Genomic DNA, 17,976 nt, shown 5'->3' with positions numbered 1-17,976 from the left:
AACATAGCAACTGTAACCATGGGCCTATAAGCGTTCATAAGTGGTGCGATACTGGGTGAGACCATTCTGCACACACCCTGCAATGTGATGTACAAGTTTTGAGTGTGTGCGTCACAATCGCAGGAGTCTTGACGACACACAGTCACTTTGTTTGGTTTACGGTGAATTCCGCACATTCCTTCTCTCCAAACACAGAAGATAGAGGGACACTGTGTACTTTTCTAAGAAGAGGTTTTCAATAACCCAGATTTCATAATGTAATACGTTTGTGAGGCTATTGGGAATTGCCTATACATTTTTTAAACGGAAGTACCTAATAATTTGTTGTCGAGGATCGTAACATCCGGATCCTTGGAGATGTATTTCTGTTTACTTTGGTATCCATGCACACCGTTCGTATTATCAGAATCTCTCTCCACAGTTCCCTCTATCGGTTGTAATAGCTAATACATTCATTAGTCAGGGAACCTCGTCGGCTCTCTTGCCAAGTCCTCATGTGATTTGTCACTGACCTAAACGTTTTGGTCACTCAAACTTTTAACTTCAGTTAGTTGAAGTCAGACTTCAACTTTCTCTGGCATGTGATCACGTTAACATCAGCTGAGTTGGTTGTTTCGGGAGTTATTCGTTTTTACATAGGTCACATTCGTTTTGGAAATAACTGTTACTGCCTCATTTAGCTGTTCTGTCTTGGTAATGTGTACAGTAATATCCTGATTGGAACATTATAGATTCCAGTATTTACACACAGTATTAAAATAGGTTGATGACTAGTCCTATCATTGATATCTATGACACAGTATTTATAACTTTCCCTACAGTTCCATATGGGTTGTGTGTGTGTGTGTGTGTGTGTCAGGGCAGATTATTGATACCACACAGATATATTTTTTTGATAATAATGTCTTCCACTTTCTATTGTAAATGCTTAATCGGGTGGCAGCGAAAGGCAGAGCACCCACGCACAGTTCTGACCACCCACAGTGTGGTCAATGTGAGAACTAATGTGCAGTTCAATATGGCAATTATATGATACAATTTATGTTCCACTGTTTGAGCAGTAATAAATAATCCACCTTGCTGTTTCTGAATTGACATGTCAGGATCAACTCACATCTGAGTCACGCGATGGTCATCGACTCCAAGAGACCTCACCCTTTTCCTGTCCTCACACTGAATATACTTACATTGTGCATTTTTCTATGTCATTTCTGGTCATTGTGGATGAGTTATTCCGGCTGAGTTATTGTGAATGAGTGATTCAAGGTACAGTATTACAGGCAGTTCCTGGAGTTTTAATAATGACAGGTGATATTCCACAAGGGGTTCTACATGGAACCCAGCAGTTCTAGGGGGTCCTAAGCAACCACAATCAGCCAGAAAACAATCACATGATGAAATACTGGGAAAAAGCTTTGGACGCTGGATGGTTGGCACTGGCGTAACTATCGGGGGCACGGGAGGTGTGGTTGGGTGGGGTGGGCGTGCGTGGCGTCATTCAGAAAAGTATTTTTAATTTCTATGTTCCCTAGAGAGGTTACCTACTGACAAATTACCAGTGAACGATGGACGCTAGAGAGGTTACCTACTTACAGAATACCAGTGAATGATGGACGCTAGAGAGGTTACCTACTTACAGAATACCAGTGAACGATGGACGCTAGAGAGGTTATCTACTGACAGAATACCAGTGAACGATGAACGCTAGACAGGTTACCTACTGACAGAATACCAGTGAACGATGGACGCTAGAGAGGTTACCTACTGACAAATTACCAGTGAACGATGGACACTAGAGAGGTTACCTACTGACAGAATACCAGTGAACGATGGACGCTAGAGAGGTTACCTACTGACAAATTACCAGTGAACGATGGACGCTAGAGAGGTTACCTACTGACAGAATACCAGTGAACGATGGATGCTAGAGAGGTTACCTACAGACAGAATACCAGTGAACGATGGACGCTAGAGAGGTTACCTACTTACAGAATACCAGTGAACGATGGACACTAGAGAGGTTACCTACTGACAGAATACCAGTGAACGATGGACGCTAGAGAGGTTACCTACTGACAGAATACCAGTGAACGATGGACGCTAGAGAGGTTACCTACTTACAGAATACCAGTGAATGATGGACACTAGAGAGGTTACCTACTGACAGAATACCAGTGAACGATGGACGCTAGAGAGGTTACCTACTGACAGAATACCAGTGAACGATGGACGCGAGAGAGGTTACCTACTGACAGAATACCAGTGAACGATGGACGCGAGAGAGGTTACCTACTGACAGAATACCAGTGAACGATGGATGCTAGAGAGGTTACCTACTGACAGAATACCAGTGAATGATGGACGCTAGAGAGGTTACCTACTTACAGAATACCAGTGAACGATGGACACTAGAGAGGTTACCTACTGACAGAATACCAGTGAACGATGGACGCTAGAGAGGTTACCTACTGACAAATTACCAGTGAACGATGGACACTAGAGAGGTTACCTACTGACAGAATACCAGTGAACGATGGACGCTAGAGAGGTTACCTACTGACAAATTACCAGTGAACGATGGACGCTAGAGAGGTTACCTACTGACAGAATACCAGTGAACGATGGATGCTAGAGAGGTTACCTACAGACAGAATACCAGTGAACGATGGACGCTAGAGAGGTTACCTACTTACAGAATACCAGTGAACGATGGACACTAGAGAGGTTACCTACTGACAGAATACCAGTGAACGATGGACGCTAGAGAGGTTACCTACTGACAGAATACCAGTGAACGATGGACGCTAGAGAGGTTACCTACTTACAGAATACCAGTGAATGATGGACACTAGAGAGGTTACCTACTGACAGAATACCAGTGAACGATGGACGCTAGAGAGGTTACCTACTGACAGAATACCAGTGAACGATGGACGCGAGAGAGGTTACCTACTGACAGAATACCAGTGAACGATGGACGCGAGAGAGGTTACCTACTGACAGAATACCAGTGAACGATGGATGCTAGAGAGGTTACCTACTGACAGAATACCAGTGAATGATGGACGCTAGAGAGGTTACCTACTTACAGAATACCAGTGAACGATGGACACTAGAGAGGTTACCTACTGACAGAATACCAGTGAACGATGGACGCTAGAGAGGTTACCTACTGACAGAATACCAGTGAATGATGGACGCTAGAGAGGTTACCTACTTACAGAATACCAGTGAACGATGGACGCTAGAGAGGTTACCTACTTACAGAATACCAGTGAACGATGGACGCTAGAGAGGTTACCTACTTACAGAATACCAGTGAACGATGGACGCTAGACAGGTTACCTACTGACAGAATACCAGTGAACGATGGACGCTAGAGAGGTTACCTACTGACAGAATACCAGTGAACGATGGACACTAGAGAGGTTACCTACTGACAGAATACCAGTGAACGATGGACGCTAGAGAGGTTACCTACTGACAAATTACCAGTGAACGATGGACACTAGAGAGGTTACCTACTGACAGAATACCAGTGAACGATGGACGCTAGAGAGGTTACCTACAGACAGAATACCAGTGAACGATGGACGCTAGAGAGGTTACCTACTGACAGAATACCAGTGAACGATGGACGCTAGAGAGGTTACCTACTGACAGAATGCCAGGCTCGTCAGCTGAGCGTTGGTCGATGAGACACGTCACTCAAACTCAAAATAGCGATCAGCGAGTGATCAGCACCCTGTCTTCGACCTAGAACCGCCTTAGCTCCCCCAATCAGAACTTCCTGGAGCCTCTTGTGCCAGTGTATGATGGATTGCTAAATGAAGAGATTGGTGGGGAGAAAGTATATAAAACCACGATAGGGAAAATAAACAGAAGAATGGTGTGAAATTTGGAGGTGGGTTGATACGCTCGGTGGTGGATTTTCATGGGGAAAAGAATGAGGAAAAACAAGGAAAATAAATGGCTTTTAGAAATTATGCTAGTAATTGAATATACCTTGCCTTTTCGTATGCTAGCGACTCCTTGGGGTGGCTTGGGGACTGGTAAACTTGGGGGCCTGTGTAGAAGGCAGGGGAGTTCTTTCCCTTCACTGTGTAATGTTGTAAACATCCTGGTTGAGCAAGCAGTGGGTTAACTAGGTTGGCATGTGATGTGCTTTGTATGATGCATATCTTGACATCGACTTGTCCAGAGTCTACTGGGAGTTGTGGTGACCGAGGGCCTTAATAACAATTTTGATACATCATAATTGGGGAGAAATACTGGGATAAAAGCAGTAACCTAAAAGCTGGTTGACAAACTGTGTAAACTGAAAAAAGGTATACTTCCTTGACAAATTAACACATTATCTGTTTGTTTATTTACAAATAAATGCGGTAAAATAAATATTGTTGTTTTTGTGTTCTCCTCAAACAGGACACGCCCTGCATTATATACAAGCTTCAGTCGATTCACTGAAACTGAAATGACAGACCTCAGAGCATGCCTCTGATCTTTCTCAGGGGTTTCATGCTGAGTGAGTGTTGCAAATGTTCGGGGAAGCGTGGGTGAAGCTTGGAGTAGGGTTAATACCTGTTGCACTCAAAGCATTCCCACGGTTATACATTGCCAGACCTGAGCTCCAGATTCAAGACACCAGGGTCTTCTTCTCGGAGGTTGTTGCGCTGACTCAGTCTGACCGAGATGTCACTTCCACAGCATTTTTTCGAGGACATATTTTTTCAGTCGTATATAGGATTCAGAGGATGACCTACAGGTAGCCAAGGCCTTACAGTACCTCAACTAACAAACACAAGTAAACCATATTTTGGGGACATTAACATTTGTAGTAAAAGCCTGACGATGAAATGCCTTGATTGATAAACCGGTTACATGGACACTTAAATGAATGTAATTACACAACAAAAGGTTAAACTGATTCACTTGATTGCGTTCAGGTATTCGAGCAGCAGGTGGCCTGTTGGTTAGAGAATGTGCCATTCTTATCCCAAGCAGACTGTGTTGTCATGGAAACTGACCATGTTTAAAAAAAAAAATACAGTGACAATTTTGTCATTTGTCTTTCTTGGACTGGGTAAAATAATTGTTAATAATTGAGTTAATACTATTAGTCCCAATTAAGGAATATAAATGATAATGACAAAAAGACGCATTAAAGGTATTCGCAATTATCAAAGTAATTAATAAAAATAAAAATGTATAGTGTATTGTCCTTCAGTGTAGTTTACCTGAAGGCTGTACATGGCTTCCTGACCACATCCACACCCTCATTCACCTAGATGGATAAACCTGTTGCCATTATTAGGGAAGTGGATTCATCACCTACACTCTCAGTTTATTTTTCGGCTTTACCTGTGTGAAGGACTCTTTACCTGTGTGAAGGACTCTTTACCTGTGTGAAGGACTCTTTACCTGTGTGAAGGACTCTTTACCTGTGTGAAGGACTCTTTACCTGTGTAAAGGACTCTTGTGTTCTATGTGAAAAATGCTCTACATTGAACCCTAACTGATTTACCAGGATCCAAAAAGGGTTATTTGATGTGTTCTTCCACAAAGGACGGCTGAAGAATATTTTCAAAACCTTTTCTTCTGGGTATAACTGTGCAACAGAGCCCAGTTAAATCCCTTGCATGTCTAACTCTGAACTGTTAACTGTTCCATGTTATCATACTGTCATATCTTAGCTGTAAAGGGTCAAAGGTGAACATAGGCCTCTGAAAAGTTCACTTGCAAATTATTTGCCCGTGGTCACCTTTCATGATTGTAAATTCAGGGACCCTTTTATAAACAGAACAGGAGTTTTACTGCAACATCAGGAGTGCGTGTCAAGTCCTAGGTCCATGAAAATGTCCCGCCTCATAGCAGCGTGGTGAAAATGTAGCCGTTTGGAAGCAAATGTTATGCAAAACATTTTCCCTTTTTGCTGTTTTAAAGATTAAATTACAGTGCTTTTAAAACAGCATTTCTGGGTAACACAAGAATTGACCAAATAATTTGTTCATACTTGGTGGAGTACTGTGCATACCAGAAGTCCCTTTGTGAGCCTCCCAAACCCTCACTAAGCAGGGTTATGAACATACGGTTCACTGTAGATTAATAATATTCTATTACGCCTTATAAATGTCAACATTTATTTAATCTGTGGTTGCTGTCAATGAGCCCCTGCAGCTGCAAACACAAGCTTAGAAAATCCCATAATAGGGGTAGCATGGGTACATGGGTCTAGAAAATTATAAGATCTGGTATCAACCCTCAGAATAGTGCCCTGAGAGCAGCAGGATGGCATCTAAAATGTTGTGGAAAAGAAAGCATGTCAGTCAGTGCCCTCTAGTGTCCTCTAGTATTCGCCCTGTCCTTAGATACATTAGAGAGAGAAAGAAATGTCAGAAATCAATTTCCAACAGACTGTTTAACATTCCAGAGTAATGTGATCATTCTGAGGAGGCTGAGCTGGCCAGTATGTGGGCTGGAAATGAGTGAATGTGTATTAATAATTTGAATGACTTGTATACACCCACTGTATTTGTTGCTTAATGATAATCCAATCACAATAAAGTCCAGATGGCTAATGCTAATCAAGTCACAATAGTCCCGATGGCTAATGCTAATCAAGTCACAATAGTCCCGATGGCTAATGCTAATCAAGTCACAATAGTCCCGATGGCTAATGCTAACCCAGTCACAATAAAGGCCTGATAGCTAATGCTAACCCAATCACAATAGATTAGATTCGATTCAACGCTATTGTCATTGAACAAGTGCACCTACTAGACCTCCAGAGGAACTGAACTGTTTCTATGCTCGCTTTGAGAACATCATCCCTGCCATGGACACCAGGACCTGCAAATGGACCAGGACGGCAGCCCTTTCCAAATGACCAGGTCAGATGTAAGCCCTAAAAAGGATTAACACCTGCAAGGCTCCTGGACCAGACAACATCTCAGGCCGTGTTCTCAAGGTCTGTGCTGACCAACTGGCTGATGTATTTACTGATATCTTCAACCTATCGCTACGTCAGTCAGTGGTCCTCACCTGCTTCAAAAAGTCCATCATTGTTCCTGTGCCTAAAAAGCAAAAAGTCCTCTGCATGAATGACCGCCCTGTAGCACTCAAACCAAACATCATGAATGACTACCGCCCTGTAGCACTCAAACCAAGCATCATGAATGACTACCGCCCTGTAGCACTCAAACCAATCATCATGAATGACTACCGCCCTGTAGCACTCAAACCAATCATCATGAATGACTACCGCCCTGTAGCACTCAAACCAATCATCATGAATGACTACCGCCCTGTAGCACTCAAACCAAGCATCATGAATGACTACCGCCCTGTAGCACTCAAACCAATCATCATGAATGACTACCGCCCTGTAGCACTCAAACCAATCATCATGAATGACTACCGCCCTGTAGCACTCAAACCAATCATCATGAATGACTACCGCCCTGTAGCACTCAAACCAATCATCATGAATGACTACCGCCCTGTAGCACTCAAACCAATCATCATGAATGACTACCGCCCTGTAGCACTCAAACCAATCATCATGAATGACTACCGCCCTGTAGCACTCAAACCAATCATCATGAATGACTACCGCCCTGTAGCACTCAAACCAATCATCATGAATGACTACCGCCCTGTAGCACTCAAACCAATCATCATGAATGACTACCGCCCTGTAGCACTCAAACCAATCATCATGAATGACTACAGCCCTGTAGCACTCAAACCAATCATCATGAATGACTACCGCCCTGTAGCACTCACACCAATCATCAAGAATGACTACCGCCCTGTAGCACTCAAACCAATCATCATGAATGACTACCGCCCTGTAGCACTCACACCAATCATCATGAATGACTACCGCCCTGTAGCACTCAAACCAATCATCATGAATGACTACCGCCCTGTAGCACTCAAACCAATCATCATGAATGACTACAGCCCTGTAGCACTCAAACCAATCATCATGAATGACTACCGCCCTGTAGCACTCAAACCAATCATCATGAATGACTACCGCCCTGTAGCACTCAAACCAATCATCATGAATGACTACCGCCCTGTAGCACTCAAACCAATCATCATGAATGACTACCGCCCTGTAGCACTCAAACCAAGCATCATGAATGACTACCGCCCTGTAGCACTCAAACCAATCATCATGAATGACTACCGCCCTGTAGCACTCAAACCAAGCATCATGAATGACTACAGCCCTGTAGCACTCAAACCAATCATCATGAATGACTACCGCCCTGTAGCACTCAAACCAATCATCAAGAATGACTACCGCCCTGTAGCACTCAAACCAATCATCATGAATGACTACCGCCCTGTAGCACTCACACCAATCATCATGAATGACTACCGCCCTGTAGCACTCAAACCAATCATCATGAATGACTACCGCCCTGTAGCACTCAAACCAATCATCATGAATGACTACCGCCCTGTAGCACTCAAACCAATCATCATGAATGACTACCGCCCTGTAGCACTCAAACCAATCATCATGAATGACTACCGCCCTGTAGCACTCAAACCAAGCATCATGAATGACTACAGCCCTGTAGCACTCAAACCAATAATCATGAATGACTACCGCCCTGTAGCACTCAAACCAATCATCAAGAATGACTACCGCCCTGTAGCACTCAAACCAATCATCATGAATGACTACCGCCCTGTAGCACTCACACCAATCATCATGAATGACTACCGCCCTATAGCACTCAAACCAATCATCATGAATGACTACCGCCCTGTAGCACTCAAACCAATCATCATGAATGACTACCGCCCTGTAGCACTCAAACCAATCATCATGAATGACTACCGCCCTGTAGCACTCAAACCAATCATCATGAATGACTACCGCCCTGTAGCACTCACACCAATCATCATGAATGACTACCGTCCTGTAGCACAGGGTCACCCTTGTGTGCAAACTGTACTACCTTTTTCTTAATTCAGCTTTGACCAGATTGTGTGATCAGAATAATAAATAATATAATGGAACCCACAGGCTTATGGAGAAACATGTGCTTATTTGACTTGGTCTCCTCTAACAGGGCTCATTTTACAGGTCTTTCTTTTATTATTTTCCTGCATGTGCTGCACATTTTGCGGTGGTCAGTTAGGTTAATAATGACATTGTAATACGGGATACTGACTCACACTCAGTAGTGGTTTTACTGAAGTCTGTAGTTTCTTACCACTGCTGCAGTGCGCAAAGGCCCGAACGCATGAAATGAATAAACATTTGTTGAAAGACAATATTTTCACAGACTACAATTCCCCAGATATTAAACCATATATTTAGAAGAGGAGTCTCTCAAAATGTACTCGTACTAAATGTATGTATGTTATGATCTTTGTGGCTTGATTGGAACACAACATTGAATAGGAGTTCTTGGTCGTCTCGTTGTCCCACTATTCTTATATCTCAGTCCTGGTTTGATCTGGACACTTTTGATAGGCATCACTCAATTTGGTTTTGACACTGGATGGGTTTCATAGAAAAGCCTCTGGTGATGATATCAGTAATGACACTCAGTCAATGCATAAATTACTTCAAAAATCTTTGTCATGTTACATTGGATGATTTGCCCATATTATGGACTGGGTTGATAAGGCCACTTGAGTCCTTAAAAAAAAAGATTGCTGTTTTTAAACAACGGTTAAGCCCAGGAACTATTTATTGTGGTTAAAAAAAACAGGTAACTTCAATATTATTTTGTAAGGGGGTGAAGAAGAGATATAGATGTGATGTGAGACTTTGCAGAGTAATTTAGTTTACATCGTCATATATATTACAGCTTTTTTTGCATTACAAACCTAGAGCATTCCTTTTGTAATCCCGGAAGAGGAGTCTCCCTGGTAGTTGGCTTTTCAATGTGCTTCTGTAAGTTTTGTCAGTGACATGAATGGGTGAATTTGATGGATTTTGCAAAAAGACTGTTGGTTATATCACTTTAGCGTTTATCTTTTCTTGGCATCCTTTATCTGTCGCGTTTCGTCTTTAAATTGTCTAAATAACTCTATTCATGATGCTTTTAATTTGGTTGCCATAGTATTTTCCTGTATTTAAATTGCTTGAGGTAACCGGAGTAGCTGTCTGCGGTACTCTACCGCTGTGCGGAGAGGACTGCATTTGACAAGAACGTGACGTCAGTTTTGGGGCGGGTTTTTCATGGAAAGTGCTGGAAAAAACGAAGTACACCCAATAGAGCAGATTGATATTCTTCCGTAAGACTAAAAAGATCCACAATATTAATTGTTTTTGTGTTCTAATACATGGCTATTTCTGACTATACGGTCAGATTTGTGAAACATGTGATACTCTTGTATTAATCCATACCTGTTTGTATTTAAAATATCCACTGCTTAATTTTAAGATATGCTTTAAATAAATATGTTGTGCATGTAATAGTACATAAAATTAAAATAATAGCTGACACTTCAAACGGCTATCTAAATATCACAAGAAAATCGGCTTTTCCAACAAATATTTCATATAACGTTGTTTCCTAATGCTGAGTGCATGCAATTAAGGCATAGAACTATAAGATAAGTGGACCATTATCCTAAGGGTTGAAAATATAATTTCGATCCAGTTCTTTATTTGAACTAAAACGATATTGAAATGCATTTAACTTAAAGTATGTGCTTATTTCATTGTTGCAGAATGATGCTGTGTGCTGCACCCACTGACACTGCTGTTGTGACGGGTTGTTACACTGCTAGTAACTGAGAGTGCTGCGGATGGATACGCACGCACATTCAAACACAGAGGGTATAAAGATATCGGTCTTTTAAAAGGAAATCCCTTTCTATATTTCTGCGTCAGAGAGCAGAGGGGACAGGAGATATTGGCTGCATTTTATTCAAGAGAAGTCAACGGAACAAATAAAGGTATGCTTATGTAGTGTTCTTAACTCGGGTGACCATCCGTGTATTCCGATATATTTGGCTTTCTTAAATCAGCGCTCCAAACTGAAGTCTTCATCCTCATGCTACTTGACTAGCGTTAGCCTAGCATTTGTCCGCCTGGCTTCACGGCAGCATAATCGAGAATGTTCTATTCAGTAAACTAAGCATGAGACCTACAGTTATCGAGCTAACGTTTACTAGCACTACAACTTTTCGTTCATATCCTATAAAATACTTGGTTATAACGCTATCAGCTTAGTACATTTATATTTTGTTTCAATTTTTAACAAGATTCATTCATTATCGCTTTGTGCTAACGTTAGCAATTTACCCGATGTAAGTCGAATCTCATTCTGAAACTATTTCGAATTATGCGACTGTACTTATGTAACCGAGCTGGTTAGTGTCCGTGCAACATGGTGTTTTAAGTGTGTACCTAGTCAACTATTGGGTTTCCTAGGTAGCCGACGTTCTTGTCGGCAAAATACGATTGCTACCTACATACTCAAACGGTCGTTGTCCGCCTAGCTGCTGCTAATGTAGTTAGCATCGTGCACCTGACCTGCATATTCGGACGCTTAACCGTGAAGTGTCATTGTAATTAGTGGACTGCGTCTATATTCAGTTGGTTGTGCAGTGCAGATTCTGAAACCGTAAAATGGGGAAACAATTCCACCCGGGGACCCCTCACGTTACAATCCGTCACATTTGATTTTATATTCCGGCTAACGGCAGCATGACGCTGCGAGACCGTATGCTAGATGCAGCTAACTACGGTAGCTAACTAGCCACTTCCTCGTGGTTTCTAGCATTGCGGAATGGCCGTTGCTTTCAATCAAATCAAATACTCAATGACCAAATGTGAATGTTTTTTCAGTGAACAGTCTCTGAGTCAATTTACAGGATTATTTATAGAGTTCGACAAATCCTTGAACCAAATTCGTAAAAACACGTGCTGGCGTCGTCCATTGTCTCAATGTCGCCATGTTGTTCGATGTTTCCTTAACATCCGGGAGTTAGTGTTTATCACGAGGAAATAGGACTGATCGCAGAGGACACTTGATCGAAGTCAATATGAAGTTGTATTAATTTACATATTTATTGACAGATTCTAAATATGTCAATGCTTTTACAATGCTATGATATTTCACCCTGCAGCATTAGCCCACAGATGTAAATTCAAACATTTCCATATAAACTGTAGGCAATTAACACCCTGTTGCAAATAGTTCTTACATAAAACAGTTTCCATATTTAATTTTGCACACTAATTGGGTGAAGTTTTGATGATAATATGAAATGACTTTTGTCCCCAGATGCCTGAAGAAATGCGCCAAGAGGAGGAGGCAGAGACCTTTGCCTTCCAGGCAGAGATCGCTCAGCTAATGTCCCTGATCATTAACACCTTCTACTCCAACAAGGAGATCTTCCTTAGGGAGTTGATCTCCAATGCCTCTGATGTAAGTTGTCGGGAGGCCCCCTTGAATGTGCAAAACATCACCACTTTTGGGTTGCCACAATAATGTTGACATCTGCTTTGTTCAACACTTCAGGCTTTGGACAAAATCCGCTACGAAAGTCTGACGGACCCCACAAAGCTGGACAACGGCAAGGATCTGAAGATCGACATCATCCCCAATTTGCAGGACCGGACCCTGACCCTAATCGACACAGGAATTGGCATGACCAAAGCTGATCTAATCAACAACCTAGGAACCATTGCAAAGTCTGGCACCAAGGCCTTCATGGAAGCCCTGCAGGTACGTCTATAACTGCGCTATTGACTAATCTGTGTTAAAATACTGCAATGGTAATAACGGTCAAATGTGCATGAACACTTGTTCAACCAGGCTGGAGCGGACATATCCATGATTGGACAGTTTGGCGTGGGTTTCTACTCCGCCTACCTTGTGGCCGAGAGGGTTACAGTCGTCACCAAGCACAACGATGACGAGCAGTACATCTGGGAGTCCTCCGCGGGAGGTTCTTTCACCGTCAAGGTCGACAATGGTATGTTTCCAGTGCCCGGCAGCGGATGATGCCAGAGTGTTTTTGTACTCCTGTAAATGCCATTTCCTGAATTCTGGAACCTTAAAAGCTGTTAAATGTATAGTCTAGGTCTAGGGAGTCCGGCCAACAGCGCAGTCTCTTTGCATCAGTTGTCTGCGTCTGACACTGGCTGCTGTTTGGTTGCATATCCACAGCCATTGGAGGCTTGGGAGTCCCGCCTTAACGCACATTCGCTGATCGGACTGTCCGTCAGTTTGTGGCTGAGCAGTATGCCACAGGCACAAGCCATGTAGCGCTGTGAAGCAGAGTCCACCGCGGCAATAAATAGCCCTGTATTTCTCAGTGTGAAAGAATGTGAAGGACAAACTTCATATGAAGATACAGTTACAATCGTGACGAATCTAAAGTTGCCCTGCCAGCTCTGGGACATTCACAGGTGAGATGTGCGTAAAAGACAGTGTAGCAGGGAGTGAGGTATTTTGTCAGGCCACAAGTTGGGTCAGTTGACCATAATAAGGGGTTGAGTGTTTTGTGGAATATCAATTGTGTAATTTAGTATGTAGAGTAGTTATTACCTGATGTCAATACTGTATCACCAAAACATGGCTGTGTTGTTGCGCTATTTATTTTATATTTTCCTGAACCAAAACTGCAGCATTTCCTTCATAGTCTGTGCATTTTTGAAGTTGGAAGAATGTTTGCTGCCCTTCTAACTGGAAAAACCCAATGTCACACTTGGTAAATGTGGAACAATGATTTGGAAAATCAACTTGCAATACAATAGTATTGAATCAATAGTCTTAAGGCCGCTGGCAAATCCCGGCCCTATGTTTCCACAGAATGGTGTCCTATTGGATGTATAATGGCTGGTATAATTTCTAGGTGAGCCCATGTTGCGTGGAACCAAGGTGGTTCTGCACCTGAAGGAGGACCAGACTGAGTACTGTGAGGAGAAGCGGGTCAAGGAGGTTGTTAAGAAACACTCTCAGTTCATTGGATATCCCATCACCCTCTTTGTGAGTATTAGATTTGTGGGAACCTTTTTTTGCCTGGTGACTAGAATCAGTGTACTTGACTGAAGAGAACATGGAATTGTATAGAAACAATGCACTAATTGGTCCTTTTGTTTCTGCGCAGGTTGAGAAGGAGCGGGAAAAGGAGATCAGTGACGATGAGGCAGAGGAGGAGAAAGTGGAGAAGGAGGAAAAGGAAAAAGAGGAGGCAGAGGACAAGCCCAAGATTGAGGATGTTGGCTCTGATGACGAGGAGGACTCCAAAGACAAGGACAAGAAAAAAACCAAGAAGATCAAGGAGAAGTACATCGACCAGGAGGAGCTGAACAAGACCAAGCCCATCTGGACCCGTAACCCAGACGACATCACAATTGAGGAGTATGGGGAGTTCTACAAGAGCCTGACCAACGACTGGGAGGACCACCTGGCTGTCAAGGTATACCTCAAATGTCTGACGCCTGTTTAGGCAGTGAGTTTCAGATGGAGGCCGGGAGTGACTGAAGCTCGGCCCAAACTCGATTGTCTTGTATGTTGAGGACACTGCAGAATGTGTGACGAGAGCCGGGTGACTGGACTGGAGTGCCGTGGCGTTCAGTAACACTGTTCCCCTTCCCGTCTGTCTGCAGCACTTCTCAGTGGAGGGTCAGCTGGAGTTCCGTGCCCTGCTCTTCATCCCTCGCCGCGCGCCCTTTGACCTCTTTGAGAACAAGAAGAAAAAGAACAACATCAAGCTGTACGTCAGGCGGGTCTTCATCATGGACAGCTGCGAGGAGCTCATCCCGGAGTACCTGAGTAAGTGGGACAAGCTGATTTAATCGCCATGTCTGGAGCCAAGATGGCTGCCACTGTCTCCGGTACATGTTAAGTGCCAATGAATACAAAGGCCGTGTCTCAACTGGATGTCTAAGATGAACAGACGGCAAGCGCTTAATGAGTCTGTCAGGCTGCTAATTTTTGTAGCTTCATTTTGCTTTACACACTTGATTCTTTCATACAAAACTGTAAATAACATTGTCTCCTCTACAGACTTTGTGCGTGGTGTGGTAGACTCTGAGGACCTCCCCCTGAACATCTCCCGCGAGATGCTCCAACAGAGCAAGATTCTGAAGGTGATCCGCAAGAACATCGTCAAGAAGTGTATGGAACTGTTTGGGGAGCTGGCCGAGGACAAAGAGAACTACAAGAAGTTCTATGAGGGCTTCTCCAAGAACCTCAAGGTAAAACATTGTCCTTGGATACTTGAAGAGAATCCGAGTGAAATGTAAAATGGTAATCAAATTTGTCCTTTCTGCAATTGCTGTCGCATGGTTCTGCAGGACACGAGCATGGATTAAACAAAGGTTTTCCTGATGAATAGAGTAGATTTACTTTTAGACTTTAGATTTGTCTAGCGACTTAGATTGCCCAAGGTCTTGTTCCTCATACTCAATAGCATTAGTCATTGTGAAGCTTCAAACCACTTACATTTTTGTATTTCCAAAGAGCCATTGCAGATATTTAGAAAGGCTTCGAGAGCACTTAATGAGTGGTCAGTTCCCTTGACAATAGTTAAACGGGTAGCTCGTTCTGATTGTCCACAAAGTTGACGCTCACTGTTTCTCCTCAGCTTGGAATCCACGAGGACTCCCAGAACCGCAAGAAGCTCTCAGAACTGCTGCGCTACCACAGCTCTCAGTCTGGAGACGAGCTGACCTCCCTCACAGAGTACCTCACCCGCATGAAGGACAACCAGAAGTCGATCTACTACATCACTGGTGAGTCCACACAGTCACTGTGGAGCTCGCGTGACACCACACATCTAACCACCTCATCACTGACCGGTGGTGATTGGCCCCTCAGTCTGTCCAGAAAGGAAACTTTACGTCTTTTCTTTTAGGCGAGAGCAAGGACCAGGTGGCCAACTCTGCCTTTGTGGAGCGTGTGCGCAAGCGTGGCTTCGAGGTGCTCTACATGACAGAGCCCATTGACGAGTACTGCGTCCAACAGCTGAAGGAGTTTGAGGGCAAGTCTCTGGTCTCTGTGACCAAGGAGGGTCTGGAGCTGCCAGAGGATGAGGAGGAGAAGAAGAAAATGGAGGAAGACAAGACGAAGTTTGAGAACCTTTGCAAGCTCATGAAGGAGATCCTAGACAAGAAAGTGGAGAAGGTGAATTACTAGACTCAAGCCTTCTGCCTGCTTTCAACTGTCAATTGTCCCTTTCTGGTGTTTGCTCTGAGAGCAAGTGGCATCAGCGCTTGACATTTTTACTTCTGGTTGTAAACAGGTGCCCTAGTTGGTCATAACTCTGATCCTGGTGAGTCTTGTCGCCTAGTGGTGTGTGGTGATAGTGTCTCGGCTTTGCCGTTAACCGAATGAGAATGCCCAAATGTGCCTCAGTCAGTCTCCGGACGGTGTCAATGTGGCGTTGCCGGGAGGCAGGTCACAAGTGAATTTTAATGCAGGATGTTTAGTGGTGTTGACTGCTTGATGATAACATCTCTAACATTGACAACCGGCCCTCTTTCAGGCTCGAGTATTCTGACATTTTTGGATGGTGTGTTTTCGGAGTGAAATCTAACGAACTTCCTGCACGAGATCGTAAAACCTCTGATTTTGTCCGGCTCTCAAAACTAATTTGCATAGGTTCCTGCATGGGCTGTGCAGGTTTTTCCCTGCCCCAAATCCTGTTGCCATGGATACTAATAGCTTGTTTCCCCGCCCAGGTGACAGTGTCAAACCGCCTGGTGTCGTCCCCCTGTTGCATCGTGACCAGCACGTACGGCTGGACGGCCAACATGGAGAGGATCATGAAGGCCCAGGCCCTGAGGGACAACTCCACCATGGGCTACATGATGGCCAAGAAGCACCTGGAGATCAACCCAGACCACCCCATTGTGGAGACCCTGAGGCAGAAGGCCGACCTGGACAAGAACGACAAGGCTGTCAAGGACCTCGTCATTTTGCTCTTTGAGACGGCGCTGCTCTCCTCCGGCTTCAGCTTGGATGACCCACAGACTCACTCCAACCGCATCTACCGGATGATCAAGCTCGGCCTAGGTAAGGATGCGCCCGACATGTGCTCAAGAACCAGGCGTTATTCGATCAGTTGGTTGTAGTTAATGTTCAACTGCTGTCCTTTTCCCTCTTTCCTTCCAGGAATTGATGATGACGAAGTGATTCCTGAAGAGCCTACTTCTGCACCGACCCCGGATGAGATTCCACCTCTAGAGGGAGACGAAGACGCATCACGCATGGAGGAAGTGGATTAAATGCCATAAAGTCTGCCCCTTACATAGCCTCGCTTTTTGTTTTTCCTCCCCCAACTGAACATCAGGTCATTTTCCCTTTTAAGACGGGAAATCTGGTCAGTGTTCTTTTATGGTATAACATTGTGCCGTTGCACAGTGTTGCTTGGATCTTGAGCCTTCAGTGTAAATTCTAGAAAAGGTTGATTATTTTTTTTTTTCCTGTTGTGCAAGGTGTATGTTATAATAGTTCACGGTGCGCTGACTCATCTGAGGGGGGAGGGGGGAATCCAACAGATCATTACCCTGTTGCACTGAGTTTTAAATATTGGACTGGTAGGTGTGTGTGTGTGTGTGTGTGTGAACACTGAACATTCCATTAGACACAAGGGGTTAGGATAAAGCAGGTTCTTATGTGCAACAACTTGCACGCTGCATGGAGAGTGGACTGCAAGATTTCCTCTGCCTGAGTCCAGAACTGTCTGTATTGTCTCTGTTCTGAAGAAATTAAAGATGTAATACCTTGAACGTTCTAATTTGCTGTCTGGACTACTTTGTACGTTTTTACCTGTTGGCCCAACATATGCAGGGCAATGTCTAAATTAAAGAGGACATGAAGTTATCAACCAGTAGGTGGTTCTGCTCTGGAAATGATTCCAAGGCTGAGCTTATCATTGGCCGAGGAAGTCATGTTTCCATTGTTTTGCAGGAAAAGCAATGAAGTACCTATTTTTACGGACCTATGAGCTATTTTTCAGAAGCCTGCTAGTCAT

At 43.7% G+C, this 17,976-nt stretch overlaps 1 protein-coding gene across 1 annotated transcript; it reads left to right on the top strand.

Annotated features, from left to right (window-relative positions):
* Window positions 1–10,806: 10,806 nt before the first annotated feature.
* Window positions 10,807–17,739, top strand: hsp90ab1 (heat shock protein 90, alpha (cytosolic), class B member 1). Its single transcript, XM_010878381.5, has 12 exons — window positions 10,807–10,938; window positions 12,273–12,416; window positions 12,510–12,716; window positions 12,807–12,966; window positions 13,849–13,982; window positions 14,104–14,415; window positions 14,606–14,771; window positions 15,006–15,196; window positions 15,586–15,733; window positions 15,856–16,124; window positions 16,682–17,015; window positions 17,115–17,739. Exons 2-12 carry the CDS (start codon window positions 12,273–12,275, stop codon window positions 17,225–17,227), a joined length of 2,178 nt encoding a protein of 725 aa, XP_010876683.1. The 5' UTR covers window positions 10,807–10,938; the 3' UTR covers window positions 17,228–17,739.
* Window positions 17,740–17,976: the final 237 nt, after the last annotated feature.

This window comes from Esox lucius, chromosome 14, assembly GCF_011004845.1.
Source record: "Esox lucius isolate fEsoLuc1 chromosome 14, fEsoLuc1.pri, whole genome shotgun sequence".
Lineage (NCBI taxonomy): Eukaryota > Metazoa > Chordata > Actinopteri > Esociformes > Esocidae > Esox > Esox lucius.
This window is presented reverse-complemented; position numbering and strand designations above follow the sequence as displayed.